Genomic DNA, 20,066 nt, shown 5'->3' on the forward strand with positions numbered 1-20,066 from the left:
ATAGTTGAGGTGTAGGATGCTGTGGTCTACTGTACTGAAAGATTCCTTAAAGTCAATAAAGAGGCCTAGTGGATATTTATTTTTTAAAGTGCTGTGTAAAGGAGGTTTAACATTTTTATGATTGTCATTTGTGTTTTTGTTTGGCCTGAAACCAAACTGGCAATGGGTGAGAATATTTTGTGATACTATGAAAGAGTATCATCTATATTGAAAAAAAGTTTTTCAGGCACTTTAAAAATTGCATTTTACATTTTGTCTGATTAATGTTATTGAAATCCATTTTATTTGTTATTTAAATTCATTCATTGGTGTTACTATTACTATATGCACTGGCCCTTTGAGAAACCAGGTTGGGAAACTATTGTATTTAGGGTCACAATTGAAAGAATTTAAGAAACACAATGTTAGGTAGTTTATTTTGTACTGGTTAGATTACATACACTAAGCTAAGGTATGATGTATGTTTTAGTCACCCACAATCCATTTTTTTAAATTTGCAAATTTATGGCTGGAATTAATGTACATGATCTAGTAAATGTAAGGGTTATGATCATCTAATATTATGCCACTAAATCATGTGTGTAATACAGGTTGGCCATCACTAGGACCTGTAGTGTGCCAGATTACAGTGTGGTAAGGTTAGGATATACTTAATCTATCCATAGACTTTTTCCTGCTAGATCTTCATTTTCATCACTGCTTTCTCCTCCACTGGCTTTCTGTTGTGGATTTACAACCATCTGCACAATTTCCGAGTCAGTATAATGATGAAATTTGCAATTATACTAGCAGAAATTAGAGCCGGATTACTGATTAAACCGGATAACTGATTGCCGGATTAGTGATGGCCGACCTGTAATAAACTTTTTAAAGTAAACTGTCACTTTCACCTTGATTCTTTACTATGCAAAAGATACTGAGAAATTAGGATGAACCAAAATATAACTGATAATGAGAAATACTTGCTACTGAGTTTACCTGGAGAGTTTACCTGGAGAGAGTTCCGGGGGTCAACGCCCCCGCGGCCCGGTCTGTGACCAGGCCTCCTTAGGTCAGTGTCCCAGGATGCGACCCACACCAGTCGACTAACACCCAGGTACCCATTTTACTGATGGGGAACATAGACAACAGGTGGAAAGAAACACGTCCAATGTTTCTACTCTGGCTGGGAATCGAACCCAGGCCCTCACCGTGTGAAGCGAGAGCGTTAACCACCAGGCCACAAATATTTTATGTAAGTTTTCAATTATGCTTTACGTGAACTATATTTAATATTAAAAATGAACAGATTTAATAAACACAAATTTTGTAGACAGGGACTTTGAAGAGTAAGGAAGTGAAAGAAAATAAGTTTCATTTTAATGACTCAAAAACTAGTAGTTCCCTGAACTTTTGGATTAATAAGATAACTTTTCAAATTGATCCTTCTTGGCATATTTAATAGTAAGTGAAACTATCAGCCCTCAGTTTGAATATCATTTGATCACTATCAATTATCCAGCTAATTTATTTTTATCTAAAATTTACCCAAATCCCTTACCTACTACTGCCCAGCAAGCTATTGTACAGTTTCCCAGCTTACTACTGTCTACTATCTACTTCCCATGTAGCTGTCTACATCAAAGGTGCATCTCTGCTATTTCCATACTGTCAAGCACTTCACAATGGCTTTTTTGCTGTCTTCCAGGACAACTCGTCTACTCTGTCTTGCCGTTTCATCCCCAAGTAGCTCTTGCTGTCGTTCATTTCATGAAGGCTGCTGTCAGTTTCACTTGTGTGTCTTGTCAACTCCCCAGGAAACACGGTGGCTGAAAAAAAATAAGTAGACAACTTGATATACAAAGCTGATTATACAGTGGACCCCCCCCTCCTTACGATCAGCTCCAAACTCGACCAATTATGTAAGTGTATTTTTGCAAGTGCTTTTGTACGTGTATTTTTGGGGGTCTGAAACGGACTAATCTAATTCACAATATTCCTTATGGGAACAAATTCAGTCTATAATGGCACCCAAACAGACCTCTGGAATGAAATAATATCGTAAGGCGGAAGTCCACTGTATTTTTTTTTTTAACACCCTGGCCGTCTCCCACTGAGGTAGGGTGACCCGAAAAAGAAACGCTTTCACCTCTGTTCACTCTATCATTGTCTTGCGAGAGGTATGCAGATACTACAGTTCAGATGTCCCTCCAAATTGAAAATATCCCCACCCCTCCTTCAGAGTGAAGGCACTGTACATCCCACTTCCAGGACTCGAGTTCGGCTAGTAGGTTTCCCTGAATCTCTTCACAAAATGTTACAGTAATAAATATACTACAGTGGGCATTGTGAAGATAGCATGACAGGTGGAGAAAAAATGAAAGATATAATGGAGAGAGGAGGTAAAAAGTGCTGAAGAGGGAAAATGTACGAGGCAGCTGGGCATAAAAAAATATGCAATAAATTTGCAGCTTAAGCGTTATTAAGGCAGTCTGAAGCATTTGTGAAATTACTGGAATAATGATTATGTGCAATAACTTTAATTATAAATGCTTCTAGTTTGAACAAGCCTAAGTGCTTACACCAACTCTCTTCGTTTCTTATGGGTTTTGTTTGCATGTATGGATGGTTGTAGCTTAAGTGTTCCTATGCTGCAACCATCCATACATACAAACAAAATCCTTATGAAAAGGGAAAAGAGAAGGTGTAAGCACTTAGGCTTATTCAAACTAAATGCATTTATAATTAAACCCAGTAATTTCACAAATGCTCCAGACTGCCTTAAATACAGTGAATGTGTACAGATACCAGGTTTACAGCTCTGAGAGAAGTCTCCCCCACATCTCATAACCCAAACCCTCTGTACTTAGGTACACACATTACATATAGCCAGGATAAAAAAAAATATTCATAAAACACTAAAAAGCTGAGGGGAGGTATCAGCTAAGGAAAGTAGAGCAACAAATGAACTTATGAGTTAAGGAAAGGTAAAGTTGGTGTGAAATGTTTATTTCAATCAAAAATGTCATAATGCATCTGCATTGAAAGTTGGGCTTTCTGAAAGGAGAGCAAGTAACAATGCCAGCCACATTTTGAGGGACGGCCCTAGAACAATCTGACAACTGCCAGGATACACACTTATTGAAATGTTCACTGGAGAGGTTCTCAGGATAGCAATTCTAAAAGCTGAAGTAAGAGATGCAACACACACAATGTGAGAACACATCAATGGAGGAGGTATCTGTGATAAGAGAAGAAAAATGTACAATGTGTAAAGCGAGTCTTAACTTGTATATTCAAACTGTTATAAGATCAGTGATAGGGATGACTATCAGAATAACAAGTAAGAATAATAAGAAAGCGTTCCCTATCAAGATCATTTGCCATTACACAATCCAAGTCTAAGTCAGAGATGATGAGTAAATTAAGAGATCAATACTTGAAGTGTGTATTCAGAAGTCTACATGGGTCGAATTCCAAGTATTGAGGACACACAATAATAAAGGACTTGAGTCATTGAGGTGGGAAGTACAGTGCCTGCAGTCTGAAGGAGGGGTGGAGATACATTGCAGAACTATAGTATCTGCACACCTCTGGCAAGACAGTGTTGGAGTGAGTGATGAAAGTGTTCCTACTTTTTCAGGTCACTCTACCTCGGTGGGAAACAGCCGCTGTGTTTTTAAAAATCTCCAATAGATTACCATGATCACAATGGAACCCACCCTGAAGGAATATAACAATTTAAATCTAAAAGAAATATGGTTCAGGTAAAGCTGAAACTAGGTGTTGTAGGCAACTTGAAGATAAGGGGTGAGAAGGCAAAAGAAGCACAGTGCAAACTGTATACCAATTACCTACATAAACATGGGATGAGATATAACAGAGTAGAGTTTGGATAAACAGGCACAGGGGGAGATGCAGGGATAGACAAATGTAAATGACTGAAGCCAAAAATAGGAAAGTCAGGAAAGTGGTAAAATTTAATTTTTTGGAGGCAAATGAATGCAGGTCAGTACCTGGAGCTTTCCCATATCTTCTGATATTTCAATGTAAAAGTGACCATTTAAAAATAGTAAAAGTTATGTAGGCAAGTGACTGATGGTCAGGATTTGGTTTGGCAGGAAAGATTTCACCATGGACTGCACCATGTGGACTGCAAAACGGAATTAGCAGGAGAAAGAGGGTTAGAAGCGGGAATAGTTGACTTTTTTTTTTGCATTAGGCTTGCAGACATGATGTTTAATGAGTATGTCAGGCGGGGATGAGTCTTCAAACTCTTTACTGCACTTGAGATTGCCTGGGCAATATTCAGAATCTATAGAGGTGTGTCATGTACATAGGCAGAAATGACTTCTAAAAAGCACAACACCTGGAAATCTATTGCTTTGCAAGAAGTCTTTAAAACACAATAGACAAAATTATTCACCCTCGGGACAACAAATATCGAGGTGTACTTTCCTGACCACACCCTCAACAAGACAGTTTTGACCTTCATAGACTACGACTTCTCATTCAATACTCTGAAGTATGAGATAAGCATTATCAACATAAATAAGGGTGACCAAGGCCATCAAACTCTCATAGATCAACAGTATCAAGAACATTGCCATTACAATATGACATTTCTTTCTCAGTTTAAGCTATGGAATCATTAATCTCACACTCACTAAGATTTTAGAGAAGCACTCCAGATATCCAGAAGCAACTTAATTAAAACACATCCCTATCACCAAGGTTGAAACCTATTTTCATCCTGCACATGGGCAGATATGATTTCCAAAGCAACATAGCAAAATTCAATTTCAACTTCCAGGAACTATCTGCTTCTGTCAACATGGCAGGAGAAAATACAAACCAACATCCCAAAAGTTCTTGGACTATGACTACCCAGACAAATACTGTAGATTGCAAAAGGAATGTCCAGTCTGCAGAGCAGACATCCCTCATATTCTTATCATGATCTGCTTTTGTGCCTGAAAGTGATCCCATATTTGAAAGACAAAAAAAAAAAAAAAAAAAAAAAAAAAAAAGGGGGGGGGGGGGGTTCACATAATAAAGTTGTGACCAAATTAGGTTAAAAATGGTGGAAAAATATATTGATCATACTTCACAGTAACATGTAATTCCTACTTCAGAATAAGTGTTGCTACTCCAGAATAAAATGTTGTTCCTAGAGAGAGATGCTCAGAGCAATAGCTTCTAAATCACTTCTCCGAGCATATGCTGTACTTTCTTCTAGACTGGTGAACTGAACACATCGATTCCAGGCTTAGGGACTGATTACCTCAAACTACTACTATTTTTCCACGTTCTTCTTAATATTTGACTGATGAAGCCACTGTGTGGCAAAATATTTCCTCAATAAAGATTCCCAAGTGTCTCATTCTTCAACTTGTCAGCTTTCTAAACCAAAGTCACGATCTTATGCTAATACTGGGGCCAGGAGCTATGAATCAGCCCCTGCAACTACAATCAGGTAAGCACCATGCATACCAACAGTTCCAAATCCTCAGATGGAGTATGATATGTAGCTGTTTTCCAGAGAAAGAAAACAGCAGCCCGATGACATTTACTGGATTTATGCAGCATTTTCACAGCAGTTAATATATATGCAACAGTAACTACCCAAATACTCTATATCTAGCTCCAACTAATTCTACTGAAGTCTCATTCATCATTCAATCATTAAAATACAAAGCAGATCTAAATAACTTGCCATCAATTCACATATAAAAGAGTTGCTCATGTGCTATCGCCCATTAATGCAACTGTTTAACAAATCTGTCGAGTCCTCAACCTTCCCATCCATACTCAAGACAGCAAGGGTTACCCCGATCCTCAAAAGAAGTGATCCAAATGATCTGAACAACTATAGACCTATATCAAACTGGCCCTTACTTTCTAAAATACTTGAAAAAATAATACACAAACGACTTTACTCCTACCTTATATCCAACAACATACTTAACCCCACGTCAGTTTGGGTTTAGATCAAAAAAAAGTATGAAAGATGATGTTATACAAATGCTTGGGCTAATATATATATACAGCTCAATAAAAATAAATATCCACAGAGGCCCTTCATTGACCTACGGAAAGCATTTGATACAGTGGACCACGATCTCCTGCACCTAAAACTAAATCATTACGGCATCAGAGGACATTCGCTCGATTACCTAATATCTTATCTTAATGACAGACACCAGTATGTATACGTAAATGGTGTCAACTCCACTATCCAGCCTGTAGCTGTCGGAGTGCCCCAAGGTAGTGTCCTAGGTCCACTCCATCTACATCAATGATCCTCTTCAAGGGGGGCTTCTTGGCGTGGTGAAGAGGCTCTTTGAGGAATTAGACCTGTCGGTCTCCTTCCTCAGACCGAACCTAATTACCCCCCAATCCCCCGTTCCCTATCCCATCCTCCCCTTTTTCCTTTCCTCCTCCTCCTCCCCACCCCTCCCTTTTGCCCTTCCTTTCTGGCCTTTGGGTTTTTTTTTTTTTTTCCCCCACAGGCACGCTAGTTCCTAGGTAGGGGAAAGGGTACCGGGGTCCATCCCATTCCGTTCAGGTTCTTGGCGGTGGCGTAGTTTGCCGTGAAATCTGGATTGCCTGGGGATGTCCCGATCCCTCTCCGGTATCCCGGAGGGTGGCTTTGGGTGTCTCTCTGGAAGCCACCTTTCGGATTCCGGGGGTGGTGGCCAAAGGAGGTATGCTTTGTGGCGGATTTCCGGCTGCCCTCTCTTTTGTCCACCGAGGTAGCTCGGCAGATGTGAGGTTGCTATCCCGGATTGCCGGTTTACTGGCATGATGGGTAGGGTATGGCACGGGTTCCATGCTGCATCTGTGCTACTTGCGGTGCTAAGGTCCTCTTGGGCACGGAGGGAGATTTCTGGCCCTTTCATTCCTCCTAGGAACTATCCCTCCTCGGTCCCCCCTTTTTTTATTTTTATTTTCTTTTCTTCTTTCTTTTTTTTTCTTAAAAACAAAAAGAAAGAAGTAACCTAACCATAGCAGCCCTAGTCCATGAACCTGCTACCCCAGGGCCCCTTCTTGATACCGCACCCCGCCTCGTCTTTGGACACTTCTAATGCCTCTGTACCTCTTGCTGGTGCTGTTTCTTCACCCGCTTCAGGTACTGAGGCCTCGACTGACTCCTTTGATTTATCTGACCTTCGCTCTCCTCTGACTATGCTTCCGGCCTCTCCCTCTACGGTGCGGCAATTTTCGAATCGCCGGCCCGTTCTACGTCGGACCAACTCTGGTCCCACGCCTAAACGCCAACGACAATTACCTGCTGATGATACTTCTCGTTCTTCCCAGAAAAGATCGACACGGCCTTCACTACCTTTCCACGCTCAGTTTCAGACTAAATTCTTCACTTTACAACCGACTTCCTCTACTGCCTATCTTTCTGACCACAGTATTGGCAAGGCACTCCTATGCCATGTTGGTAAAGATATTTCTTTTCATGCTCTTAAGAGCAGTACGCGCATCATCACTGTACAGAATGCTACCCAGGCTCATGAGCTTTCTCGTCTTTCCCATATCAATACTGTTCCTGTCACTATTGAAAAACATCATTCCCTCAATTCTTGTAGTGGTACCATCATTCTGCCCCATACCAAAGTTCAACAAAATTTCCAGACATGTGGCACTGACATTCTTGAACAGCTGGAACTCCAAGATCTCCCAATCCTCAAGGTAGACACTTGTGTTCTTCCTGCCCGCGGGCAGAGACGATACCCTAGCAATGTGGCTCGTTTAGCTTTTGACAGCCATGAACTCCCATTCTCAGTTTATGTAGCAGGACATCGGTTACAAGTTCGAAAGGTGATCCCTACACTGCAACAGTGTAGAAATTGCTGGCGATTTGGCCATCCAGCGAAATATTGCAGATCTATCGCCGAATGCCCAGTCTGTGGTGCCGATGACCATTCTAATACGTCTTGCAATCGACCTCCCTCTTGCCTTAATTGTCATGAGGCTCACCCTTCGTACTCTCGCCGTTGTCAAGTCTACTTAAACGAGTGGGAAATCCATTACCTCAAAGAGGCAGAAGGTCTCCCTTATGCCATGGCAGTTTCTCATCTCCGCCTCCAAGGGAGACTACCTCGTGTTTCTTATTCCCGTGTTTCAAAACGTCCCCCCACTTCTGGGATCCCATCTTCTGCAACCACCTCTGTGGTTACCTCTCCCATAGTCACTCCTGTATCTAATTCTTTTGCTGTCCTAGGCTCAGGCGTCCCTACTTCAACGTCTCAGTCTGATCTCGCTTCTTCGTGTTCTCTCTCATAAGCCTCAGTAGCGACAAGATCTCGTATGACACCTCCTCCCAATCGTCCCTCTACTTCTCAAAAGTCAAAAAAAGGTCCGTTAACACCTCCTACCCATCTTCCACCTCCTCATTTTACCTTCCCTGTCTCTGTACCTGGTTCTCCCCCTCACACTGGCTCTGTTACAAGTGTAGAGGTTCACCCTCCTCCTCGTACTGTACCTTCCTCCCCTGTTCCCTCCCAAGTTTCTTCCTCTTCTGCCACCTCCCAGGTTTCTGCCTCTTCTGTCCCCTTCCACGCTTCTCCAGTTCCCTCCACTCTTTCGCCCCCCCCCCCTACCTTGGTACAGTCCAATACAGTTCCAATCTTTACTCATCCTCCCCCTACCATTTCCAATATTGTCTCCCATACGACGTCTCTGAATTCCGAAACACTTGAAGCAATCTCTGAATATATTGCAGAGACCAAACCATCAATGGACACTGATCCACCCTCCGTTCCTTCTCTCTCCTCTGCTCCATCTGCGCAACTCCTTTCTTCACAGCGCAACATTCCTTCGCTGCTTGAACGTTTTCCACTGCCTCCGCATGTGGACTTTTCTAACCCCTCTAGTCCGTAGGAACCCTTACCTGCGGATTTCAGGTATCTTTATCATTGCCAATCATGGCCTATTTACAGTGGAATATACGCGGCCTCAGGGGTAATCGGGGTGAGCTTCAGATGTTACTCTCCCAGTTTTCCCCTGTTGGTGTTTGCTTACAGGAACCAAAATTACACTCTGCTGTTATCTCTCCCATCTCAGGCTATAATTTATTGTATTCTTCAGATCCTTTTCCTGATGGGACCTTTAATGAAAGTGCCCTTCTTCTACGCACTGATATTCCGTACCATCAGCTATTTGTTCGTACCTCGCTGCATTACACAGCAGCCCGTATCCACTTGCATAGGTGGTATATGCTCTGTTCTTTATATCTCTCTCCTTCTCGGGCATTATCCATTCCGGATATTGCCTTTCTTGTTTCGTCATTACCGCCACCGATTGTTACTTGGCGATTTTAATGCCCACCACTTCCTCTGGGGGGGGGGTCTCACTGTGATTCCCGTGGCATTCAGAGGCTTTTCTTGCCACCCACCCCCTCCATGTTTTAAATACAGGTACTCACACCCATTTTGATCCTCGGACTCACACTCTCTCTTGCATCGATCTCTCAGTCTGCTCTTCCTCCGCCGCATTAGACTTCACTTGGTCTGTTCTCCCGGACTTACATGACAGCGATCATTTCCCAATCATTATTACTTCCCCTTCATATTCACCACCTCTTCGCATCCCACACTGGCAATTTGATCAGGCAAATTGTAACCATTACTCACACCTAACTGTTTTTAGAGAGGTTCCTTCTTCGTCCTCCATCGATGAGCTTTTACACCTCTTCTCGTCCTCCGTTTTAACCGCAGCGTCTAATTGTATACCCCAAACTGTGGGCAGGCATTCTCAGAAATGCGTGCCTTGGTGGTCTCCTGCTTGTGCTCGTGCAGTACGTTTGAAACGCGCTGCATGGGGCAGGTACCGGTACAACAGAACCACGGAGAGACTTCTTGATTTTAAGCAGAAGCATGCGATCGCTCGCCGTGTCATCAGTGACGCTAAACGCACTTGCTGGCGAGATTATGTCTCCACCATCACCTCTGCTTCCTCTATGAGTGCAGTCTGGAAAAAAGTACGAAAACTGAGTGGTAAATATTCTCCTGACCCGGCTCCTGTTCTGCGGGTTGCCGGTGTTGATATAGCAAACCCACTAGATGTTGCCAATGAAATTGGCAATCATCTGGTCCGTATTTCTCAGGGACTCCATCTATGCCCCTCGTTTCTTTCCTCAAAGTCTGCCAGAGAGTTAGCACCCTTGGACTTTTCTTCTCTCAGAGAAGAACAGTATAATGTGCCTTTTACACTTCAAGAACTGGAGGCAACACTATCAGCTTGCCGATCATCGGCAACCGGGCCCGACGACATTCATATTCGTATGCTACAACATTTACATCGGTCAGCCCTTGCAGTCCTCTTACGCCTTTACAATCTTATTTGGTCACAAGGAGTTCTTCCACAGCTGTGGAAATCTACCATTGTTCTCCCTTTCCGCAAACCAGGCACTACAGGACATGAAGCCTCCCACTATCATCCCATTGCTCTTACCAGTGCAGTTTGCAAAGTGATGAACGCCTGGTAAATAGACGTTTAGTGTGGTATTTAGAGAGACACAACAGTCTCTCCACTCGTCAATATGGCTTTCGTAAGGGACGTTCTACCATAGACCCCTTACTACGCTTGGATACGTATGTTCATAATGCCTTTACGAATAACCACTCAGTTATTGCCATATTTTTTGACCTTGAGAAGGCATATGACACGACTTGGAGGTATAATATTTTAGCCCAAGCCCACTCCTTAGGCCTTCGAGGCAATCTACCATCCTTCCTTAAGAACTTTTTAACTGACAGGCATTTCCGTGTTCGGGTTAATAATGTGCTCTCCCCGGACTTTATCCAAGCTGAAGGTGTCCCCCAGGGATGTGTTCTGAGCACAACACTTTTTCTCCTTGCTATTAATGATTTGGCCTCTAGTCTTCCATCAAATATTTGGTCATCACTCTATGTTGATGACTTCGCTATTGCTTGTGCAGGCGCTGACTGTCACCTCATTACAGTTTCTCTCCAGCATGCGGTCAACCGTGTTTCCAATTGGGCCACCATACACTGGTTTAAATTTTCCAGCACTAAAACCCACCAAATTACTTTCACTAGATGCTCTGTCATCTCCGATCATCCTTTGTACCTCTATGGCTCCCGTATCCCTGAACATGATAGTCAAGTTTCTGGGCCTCCTCTTTGACCGTAGGTTATCCTGGAAACCTCACATTACCTCTCTGAAGGCAACTTGTCACAGCCGGCTGAACCTTCTTAAAACCCTTGCTCATCTTTCACGGGGAGCTGATCGTCGAACCCTCCTTCACCTACATTCCACCCTCATTTTATAGAAACTTGATTATGGTGACCAGATCTATTCAGCAGCATCTCCTGCTACTCTCTCTAGCCTTAACCCCATTCATCACCAAGGATTACGTTTATGCCTTGGTGCTTTTCGCTCTTGCCCTGTTGAGAGCCTCTATGCAGAAGCGAACGTTCCATCCTTATCCGATCGCCGTGATGCCCATTGCCTTCGCTACTATGTACGCTCTCATGATCTCTGCAATCCTTCCATTTATAGAATGGTCACTGATATTAGTAGACATTCTTTATTTGTTCGCCGCCGCTGTTTACTCCGTCCCTTCTCTCTTCGCCTTCATTCGCTCTCGTCTTCTCTTCAATTACCACCTTTCTATGTTCATGTAGCATCTCACTTTTCCCTACCCCCCTGGGAAGTTCCAGCTGTTCGAGTCTGTTCTTTCTCTCTCCCTTGCTCGAAAGCCCAACTGTCTACGGTCGCTTCCCGCTCTCTTTTTCTTGACCACTTCCACTCTCATTCTCATGCCATTGCTGTGTACACAGATGGCTCTAAGTCTTCTGATGGCGTAGGATTCGCAACAGTGTTTCCGGACAGCGTCGTACGAGGGCATTTACTATCTTCGGCTAGTATTTTTACTGCTGAATTGTATGCCATCCTTGCAGCACTTATCCGTATTGCATCTATGCCTGTGTCATCATTTGTGGTTGTCTCAGACTCCCTTAGTGCTTTACAGGCTATACAGAAATTTGATACACCTCACCCATTAGTCCTCCATATCCAAGCATAAAGATATTGTTTTTTGTTGGGTCCCTGGTCATGTCAACGTACAGGGCAATGAACAGGCAGACAATGCTGCGCGGTCAGCAGTACATGACCTACCAGTTTCATATAGAGGTATTCCATTTACGGACTATTTTGCTGCAATATCTTCCCACCTTCACACCCGTTGGCAACAACGTTGGTCTACTATGCTCGGCAACAAACTTCAATCTATTAAACCGAGTATAGGTTACTGGCCGTCTTATCACCATACTCGTCTTACTCATGGATATCTCATGGAGAGGTGCCCTGCTCCTCTCTGTGAGAATTGCCAAGCTCCATTATCAGTCAGCCACATTCTGTTGGACTGCCCACTTTATCAACGAGCACGCAGAATTTACCTCCGTCGTTGTCTACGCTCCGCTGCTCTCTTTTTACCTTCCCTTCTCGCTGATGGACCCACCTTTCATCCGGACTCTCTCATTGACTTTTTGACAACAACTGATACCTTCAGCCCTTTCTACTTCAATCTCTTGCTACCCTCTACCCCCATACTATCCCCTGCCCAGCTGTTTTCTGTAACCTACTGATCATCCCTCCTCCCTTCTGCCACCCAATACCCTCGCTTCCTTCCCTACCCTGCAGCGCTGTATAGCCCTTGTGGCTTAGCGCTTCTTTTTGATTATAATAATAATAATAATACATCAATGATCCCCCCAATGCATCTCGACTCCTTAAACCAGTTCTATTTGCAGCTATACTTAGAAACACTGTAAACAATGAGCTGCTAAAAATATATACAGTACTTGAATGATGACCAACAAAGCCTTAAATATCCAACTTAATATATCGATAAATGGCTCCCCTAATACACATACAAGACACACTGAGAGTAAATTTCTAGGTCTTCTCCTTGACTGTAATCTTAAATTTAATTCCCACATCCAGCATACAGTATATCTAAGAAAATTACCAAATCAGTAGGCATCCTTTCAAAGATACAATACTATGTACCCCAGACAACACTCCTTACCCTATACCACTCATTAATATATCCCTACCTCACCTATGGTATTTGTGCCTGGGGATCAACCATAGCCAACCACCTTAAACCTATAATAACCCAACAAAAAGCTGTTGTGCGGATGATTACCAGCTCCTGTGCCAGATAGCACATCCCACCACTTTTCAAAAGCCTGAATCTACTAAATATATGAGACATACACTCATACTATTGTGCCTACTACTGTATATATATACAGAACACTGAACTCCAATATAAACCCTCCACTTTAACTTCTCCTTGACAGCTACAACAGAATACACACTCTCACACTGCAAAAATGCAATGCATATAAAGAGCCCAAAGATCTGGAATTCACTACCTGAACTGGTAAAGGATCCCTTGACAACATACAAATTTACGACTTTGCTTAAAAATCATCTCGTCTCTCAATATTAACCAAAACAACCAAAACAATTTCTAATCGGTTTGAAGCAACTCTCCCAAACACAGTGGACCCCCGGTTAACGATATTTTTTCATTCCAGAAGTATGTTCAGGTGCCAGTACTGACTGAATTTGTTCCCATAAGGAATATTGTGAAGTAGATTAGTCCATTTCAGACCCCCAAACATACACGTACAAACGCGCTTACATAAATGCACTTACATAATTGGTCGCATTGGGAAGTGATCGTTAAGCGGGGGTCCACTGTATTATATTATACGACCTCTAGTCTATTAAACATCTGCCTATCCATGAAATATTACTGTTTGAAGGGAAATGTATGAAAGTATAGTAGTACCAACACTCTTATATGGGTGTGAAGCTTGGGTGGTAAATGCAGCAGCGAGGAGACGGTTGGAGGCAGTGGAGATGTCCTGTTTAAGGGCAATGTGTGGTGTAAATATTATGCAGAAAATTCGGAGTGTGGAAATTAGGAGAAGGTGTGGAGTTAATAAAAGTATTAGTCAGAGGGCAGAAGAGGGGTTGTTGAGGTGGTTTGGTCATTTAGAGAGAATGGATCAAAGTAGAATGACATGGAAAGCATATAAATCTATAGGGGAAGGAAGGCGGGGTAGGGGTCGTCCTCGAAAGGGTTGGAGAGAGGGGGTAAAGGAGGTTTTGTGGGTAAGGGGCTTGGACTTCCAGCAAGCGTGCGTGAGCGTGTTAGATAGGAGTGAATGGAGACGAATGGTACTTGGGACCTGACGATCTGTTGGAGTGTGAGCAGGGTAATATTTAGTGAAGGGATTCAGGGAAACCGGTTATTTTCATATAGCTGGACTTGAGTCCTGGAAATGGGAAGTACAATGCCTGCACTTTAAAGGAGGGGTTTGGGATATTGGCAGTTTGGAGGGATATGTTGTGTATCTTTATATGTGTATGCTTCTAGACTGTTGTATTCTGAGCACCTCTGCAAAAACAGTGATAATGTGCGAGTGTGGTGAAAGTGTTGAATGATGATGAAAGTATTTTCTTTTTGGGGATTTTCTTTCTTTTTTGGGTCACCCTGCCTCGGTGGGAGACGGCCGACTTGTTGAAAAAAAAAAAAAAAAAAAAAAAAAAAAAAAAATTATTATGTGCAACTTCAAGATTATTGTTCTTATAAACCTCCACCTTTTTTTTTTTTTGGGGGGGGAGAAATCAGAATTTTATTTTATTTATTTATAAATTTTAGCGCTTGAGGTTTCTAAACCTGTATTCCCTGGAACGCAGGAGGGAGAGATACATGATTATATACACCTGGAAAATCCTAGAGGGACTAGTACCGAACTTGCACACGAAAATCACTCACTACGAAAGCAAAAGACTTGGCAGACGATGCACCATCCCCCCAATGAAAAGCAGGGGTGTCACTAGCACGTTAAGAGACCATACAATAAGTGTCATGGGCCCGAGACTGTTCAACTGCCTCCCAGCACACATAAGGGGGATTACCAACAGACCCCTGGCAGTCTTCAAGCTGGCACTGGACAAGCACCTAAAGTCAGTTCCTGATCAGCCGGGCTGTGGCTCGTACGTTGGTTTGCGTGCAGCCAGCAGCAACAGCCTGGTTGATCAGGCGCTGATCCACCAGGAGGCCTGGTCACAGACCGGGCTGCGGGGGCGTTGACCCCCGAAACTCTCTCCAGGTAAACTCCAGGTAAATACACACAGAGGTACAAAAAAAATACAGGTAAGAGCAGCATGCCAAAGCCACTTATATGCATAGCATTAGTATTAAGATAAAATAAAGATTTATTAAAAAGTTAACCACTCTCATCTTGTCTAGACCTAAGTAGCTATTATGTACTAGGATTAGTCTGCCCGAAATGCCCTGGCATGATAGTTTCTTTCTGTGTACTTAACAATTCAAAATTGTAATTACACATTGTAACCTTTGCAAAGAAATAAAATCTATATTCTTATTCTTTTATTACGAAGGGAGAGGACAGCAAGTATTATGTATTATGATTTGTAGTTTTTCCAAAAATATTCCCTTTTAAATTGAGAATATGTCTAATACACTGCAACACCTCTTAATCTAAGACAATATTGTATGTATGTGACATATTAGCCAAGATGAAGTATTACATACCATCCTCACTGTAACATTAAAATAAAAATACAACGATGAGGATTACACTCACCTACTCCTCTCTTCTGTTGGGGATCCAATGTCATCCTTGTCATCATCAGAGCTTCCTGTTGATAAACTATGGTTAGTTATACTGGTGGTCATACCTGGTGCCAGCTTATGAATAGTCAAGCTAGCATTAACACTCATAAACAAAGCTACTGAAAATATTAGAAGGGCCCCATCCATACAGCAGGTAACGTTCTGGGCTACTGGTATGAAGAGAATCATAGCTTTTTTTGCTTTCAAATGCATTTAAAACCCTGATAACATGTTTACACTATCATATTAAGTGAGCAATACAGCTAGACTTTAAAATGCATATACCGTACACACATTACTTACCTTACAATATTTTTGTCCTTAGCTTATAGTGAGTGGTGAATATATTTACTGGAGGAAGTCTGAATACGAAGAATGAGTATAACTGAAAACCACCACATAAGCAAAATGCTGTAAAACGAAGTGATGTAAAGCAGGGCCCTCCTGTACTTTCACTCCCCTACAATAAATATTTCTCGCCAATAACTAACAGCATAACAGACAGGTCTACGGAGGACTGAACTTCTACTCCTTGTGTTTAGTTGGTTAATGGGGTTTAAAGCCTTGCAGCTATATGATCATCATTGAGGCTGCATGTCACCATTTCCCCACCAGTCAAGAAAATTTTGATCTCTATTTTAGGGATTAAATAATTAAATCTCTAAAATAGGGATTAAAGTAAACCTAGGATACAGAGGCTGCAAACCTCATTCAAAGAGAAGGACCTATGAGTGCACATAGTGCCTAGCATATTGCCAGTCTCACATCAACCAAATAACCTCTGCAGCCAATGCTCACCGGGCAAATCTAAGAGTGGCATTCGGGAATCTGAATGAAGTCATTCCAGGCACTTCATACAACATATGTGAGGCCCATCCTGGAGTATGTAGCACCAGTATGAAACCCACACCTAAGAAATCATATTACAACACTGCAGAGGTAAAAAGTGAGACCAGTTCCAGGGTCAATGGGTATTAGGAGAGGGTAATGGAACTGAATCTAATAACATTTAAGGACAGAAAAACCAGGGAAGACATGACAACAACAAACAAAATACTGAAGAGGAATTGCTAGGTGAAAGGTGGGAAATAAATACTTGGGGAATAGCTTAAGTTGATGACACAGATGAGCCACAGGAATATCAGGAAGCATTTCTTCAGTGGTCGGAAAGTGGAATGGCCTCAAGGAAGAAGTGATGAAGGCAGACTCCTTACATAGTTTTCAGAGCGGGTATGATTGGGCCCACAAGACCCTATCATACCTGCTCTGGTTGAAAGGTGGGGCCAGGAGCAATGACTTTACACCTACAATCACATATAGGCAAGTATGTACATATGTGTACACATATGCACTCCCCCCTCCCTCTCACTGTATCTTGCTCAATCTCAATCTCAATCTCTCTCTCTCAATCTCTCTCTCAATCTCTCTCAATCTCTCAATCTCTCTCTCTCTCTCTCTCTCTCTCTCTCTCTCTCTCTCTCTCTCTCTCTCTCTCTCTCTCTTTATTTACATAAGGTTTACAGGGTTAGGTTATGAGTTCCCACCTTTATTTACAAGTTATGAGCTGTTACCTAAATCAGCTCATCTGAAAGCATTTTTAATGTTATGAGACATACAAATACGGAGCAAGATGAAGTTAGAGCCATCTGCAGATCATCAATTTCATTTGGTCAGCTGACTTTATTTCATCAATGTTGATATGCTATACAAATGTGCTCCAAACCTGAGCCATCCTAGGAATAAATGATCTCATATAAGATTTGTTTGGATTTTTAACCCAGAGGGTTAGCCACCCAGGATAACCCAAGAAAGCCAGTGTGCCACTGAGGATTGTCTGTCATATTTTCATTGTGGTCCTTCAATCTTGTCCCCCAGGATGAAACCCACACCAGTCGACAAACACCCAGGTACATACTACTAGGTGAGCAGGGACAGCAGGTGTCAAGGTGACAAGGATTGAACCATGGACATTCAGTGTCCATGGTTGCAAGGAGCAACTACAAGTAGCAGTTGAGTGTAGTTGCTACTTGCTGTCCATCTCATTGTGTAGAAGCTCACTTCTCACTGCCCTTGGAGTGGAGCTAAGTGTGGTCCTTTAACAGTATTGGCCTTGTACACAATAGTAAGACCATCCTCATCCTTCTAGTGTCGAAGGCTCTGCTGAAATGACAGATCTGTCTAGGTTAGGTTCAGGCAAGATACTAGTCATCTTTCTGGGTTCTGTCCATTAGTCATAGATGAGGATGGGGGAGGAGGGGATTAGTCAATCCATGGAAATGGAGCATACTCAAGGTGTGAGTGCTTGTGGCTTTCCTGCCCCCCCCCTCTCTCTCTCTCTCCTTATCTCCATCTCTCTCTCTCCCTCTTTCTCCATCTTTCTCTCTCTCTCTCTCTTTCATCTCTCTTTCCATCTCTATCTCTCTTCATGTCTCCCTTCATCTCTGTTTCTTTCTTCAACTCTCACCCTCTTTGTTTCTTTCTCTCTTCCTTTCTCTATCTCCCTCTTTGTTTCCCTCTCCATCAATCTCTTCCTTTCCCTCTCCATCACTCTCTTCGTTTCCCTCTCCATCACTCTCTTCGTTTCCCTCTCCATCACCCTCTTCGTTTCCCCTCTCCATCACTCTCTTTGTTTCTCTTTACATCTCTCTTCATTTCCCTCTCCATCATTCTCCTTGTCTCTCAGAAGTGTTTTGTACAAAAACATACCCAGGTAGAACCACTGCTCACCTCTCAGAGTGATGTCGTGTATAATCGGCTGAGTTGTGTTGTCATGGTCATCCTTAGTAATGCTGTCCTCATTTCGTAAAGTGTCGCTGCTTAGTTCCTGGCTGTCTCGAGTGGCAGGTTTGTCAATATTGTCATAATCCGTGGCACCAGAGTCAGCAGCATGAAAGATGGAGGTGCTGATGGAACAGCGACTTCCACTACTCCTCACTTCCATCAAGTCATCATCGCTGTTGTTCCACTGACTCCTCCTTGAGGCCTACAGAAAAGATGTAGAACCAGATAATTGGCACTGAAAGAAATGTGCAATAATGCAGTGACAATAGTTCTGATGACGAAGGTTACATTTAGTTAAGTCTACATCAGTGGGTGTTGCAAATTCCCAAAGGTATTTGAAAAGATTCAAGTTTAGTGTGCTGTATGTACCTATTATTCTATAGTTGAATCAAGCTTTATAAACAATAGTGCTGATATTAATATGAATATTAGTTTAGGGTTATACAAATTAGATTAGTTTATAATTAATAAAATTTGAGAAGAATTTAAGCTATCCGTGACACCCACCTACATCATACTGGGACGGGTGTAATGTTATATGTGAGGTAATATCTCAGCCTTATAAACCTTCTACTGTTCTATAATTTTTACAGGTTCTTGATATATAATGCAAGGAATCACAACAGCACTGGGAAGTTCACTATTTTTTCACAATGGTTGTTTTGCATATATGTATAATGGATAACTAAAGTGTAATGAACACTTGTTAATGTTAATAATAACCAACATGGAGACAAAAACACACAAGATTAATTGATTTGTATACTTTGATTCCCTTCTGGGATCCTCTTCAGCAGATGCTTTAGTTTGATCCTCTTCAGCAGATGCTGAAGAGGATCCCAGAAGGGGATCAAAATATACAGACTAATTATTCCTTCTTAGTTTGTGTGTCCACGTGGGTTATTACTGAGCATATATGTACAATGTTGGGAGCAACGGGCTAGTAACCCCTTCTCCTGAATCTGATACTAAATTTAAAAAGAGAAAATTTTCATTTCTTCTTCAGGTCACCCTGCCTCAGTGGGAAATAGACTGTGTTAAAAAAAATGTATAATGTTCATTATGTTCTAATAATCTTAGGCTTTAGTTTGCCCAAAATGCTCTGCATAACCTGGGGCTTTCCATGTGTATATTAGCCCATTGGAGGTCGACAGGTCTTCTCAGAGACTTGTTCTCAGGGTCGGCCAAATTTCAAAAAAAAAAATTATTTTTCTTATGAAAAGATAGAGAATCTTTTCCCGATCATAATGACACCAAAAGTATGAAATTTGATGGAAAACTTACGGAATTATGCTCTCGCAAAGTTAGCGGTCTCGACGATGTTTACGCATCGGCAATTTTGCCCACTTTGAGCCCTATTTTCAGCCAATTCCACTGTATTAGTCAACAAAAATCATAACTATTTTGCTAAAACTCCATTTTTTCTATCACATGAGTACAAAAACCACCCATTTACCAATTTCAACTATCCAATACTGTGGTCAGAATTTAGCAATTTTGCCAATTTCACACAAATTTCAAAAGATGCCAATCTCCGAATAGGGTCCAGAATAAGCAAGAAAGACATTCCTGGCACTAAAATAACAAGTTCTCTGCTCGTTAGTCACAT

At 42.1% G+C, this 20,066-nt stretch overlaps 1 protein-coding gene across 3 annotated transcripts in view; it reads right to left on the minus strand.

Moving 5' to 3' along the window:
- Window positions 1–397: 397 nt before the first annotated feature.
- The window catches only part of LOC128698667 (bestrophin-4-like), a 229,640-nt gene continuing 209,971 nt past the window's right edge, over window positions 398–20,066 (minus strand). For all 3 annotated transcript variants that reach the window (XM_070104004.1, XM_070104002.1, XM_070104003.1), the window contains 3 exons: window positions 18,404–18,659; window positions 15,648–15,702; window positions 398–1,808 (listed from right to left, as the gene is read on the minus strand). In XM_070104004.1, the coding sequence (XP_069960105.1) occupies window positions 1,769–1,808; window positions 15,648–15,702; window positions 18,404–18,659 (351 nt within the window). In that variant the 3' untranslated portion in view covers window positions 398–1,768. The remainder of the gene's footprint in view (window positions 1,809–15,647; window positions 15,703–18,403; window positions 18,660–20,066) is intronic.

Source organism: Cherax quadricarinatus, chromosome 88 (genome assembly GCF_038502225.1).
Source record: "Cherax quadricarinatus isolate ZL_2023a chromosome 88, ASM3850222v1, whole genome shotgun sequence".
In the NCBI taxonomy this organism is placed as follows: domain Eukaryota; kingdom Metazoa; phylum Arthropoda; class Malacostraca; order Decapoda; family Parastacidae; genus Cherax; species Cherax quadricarinatus.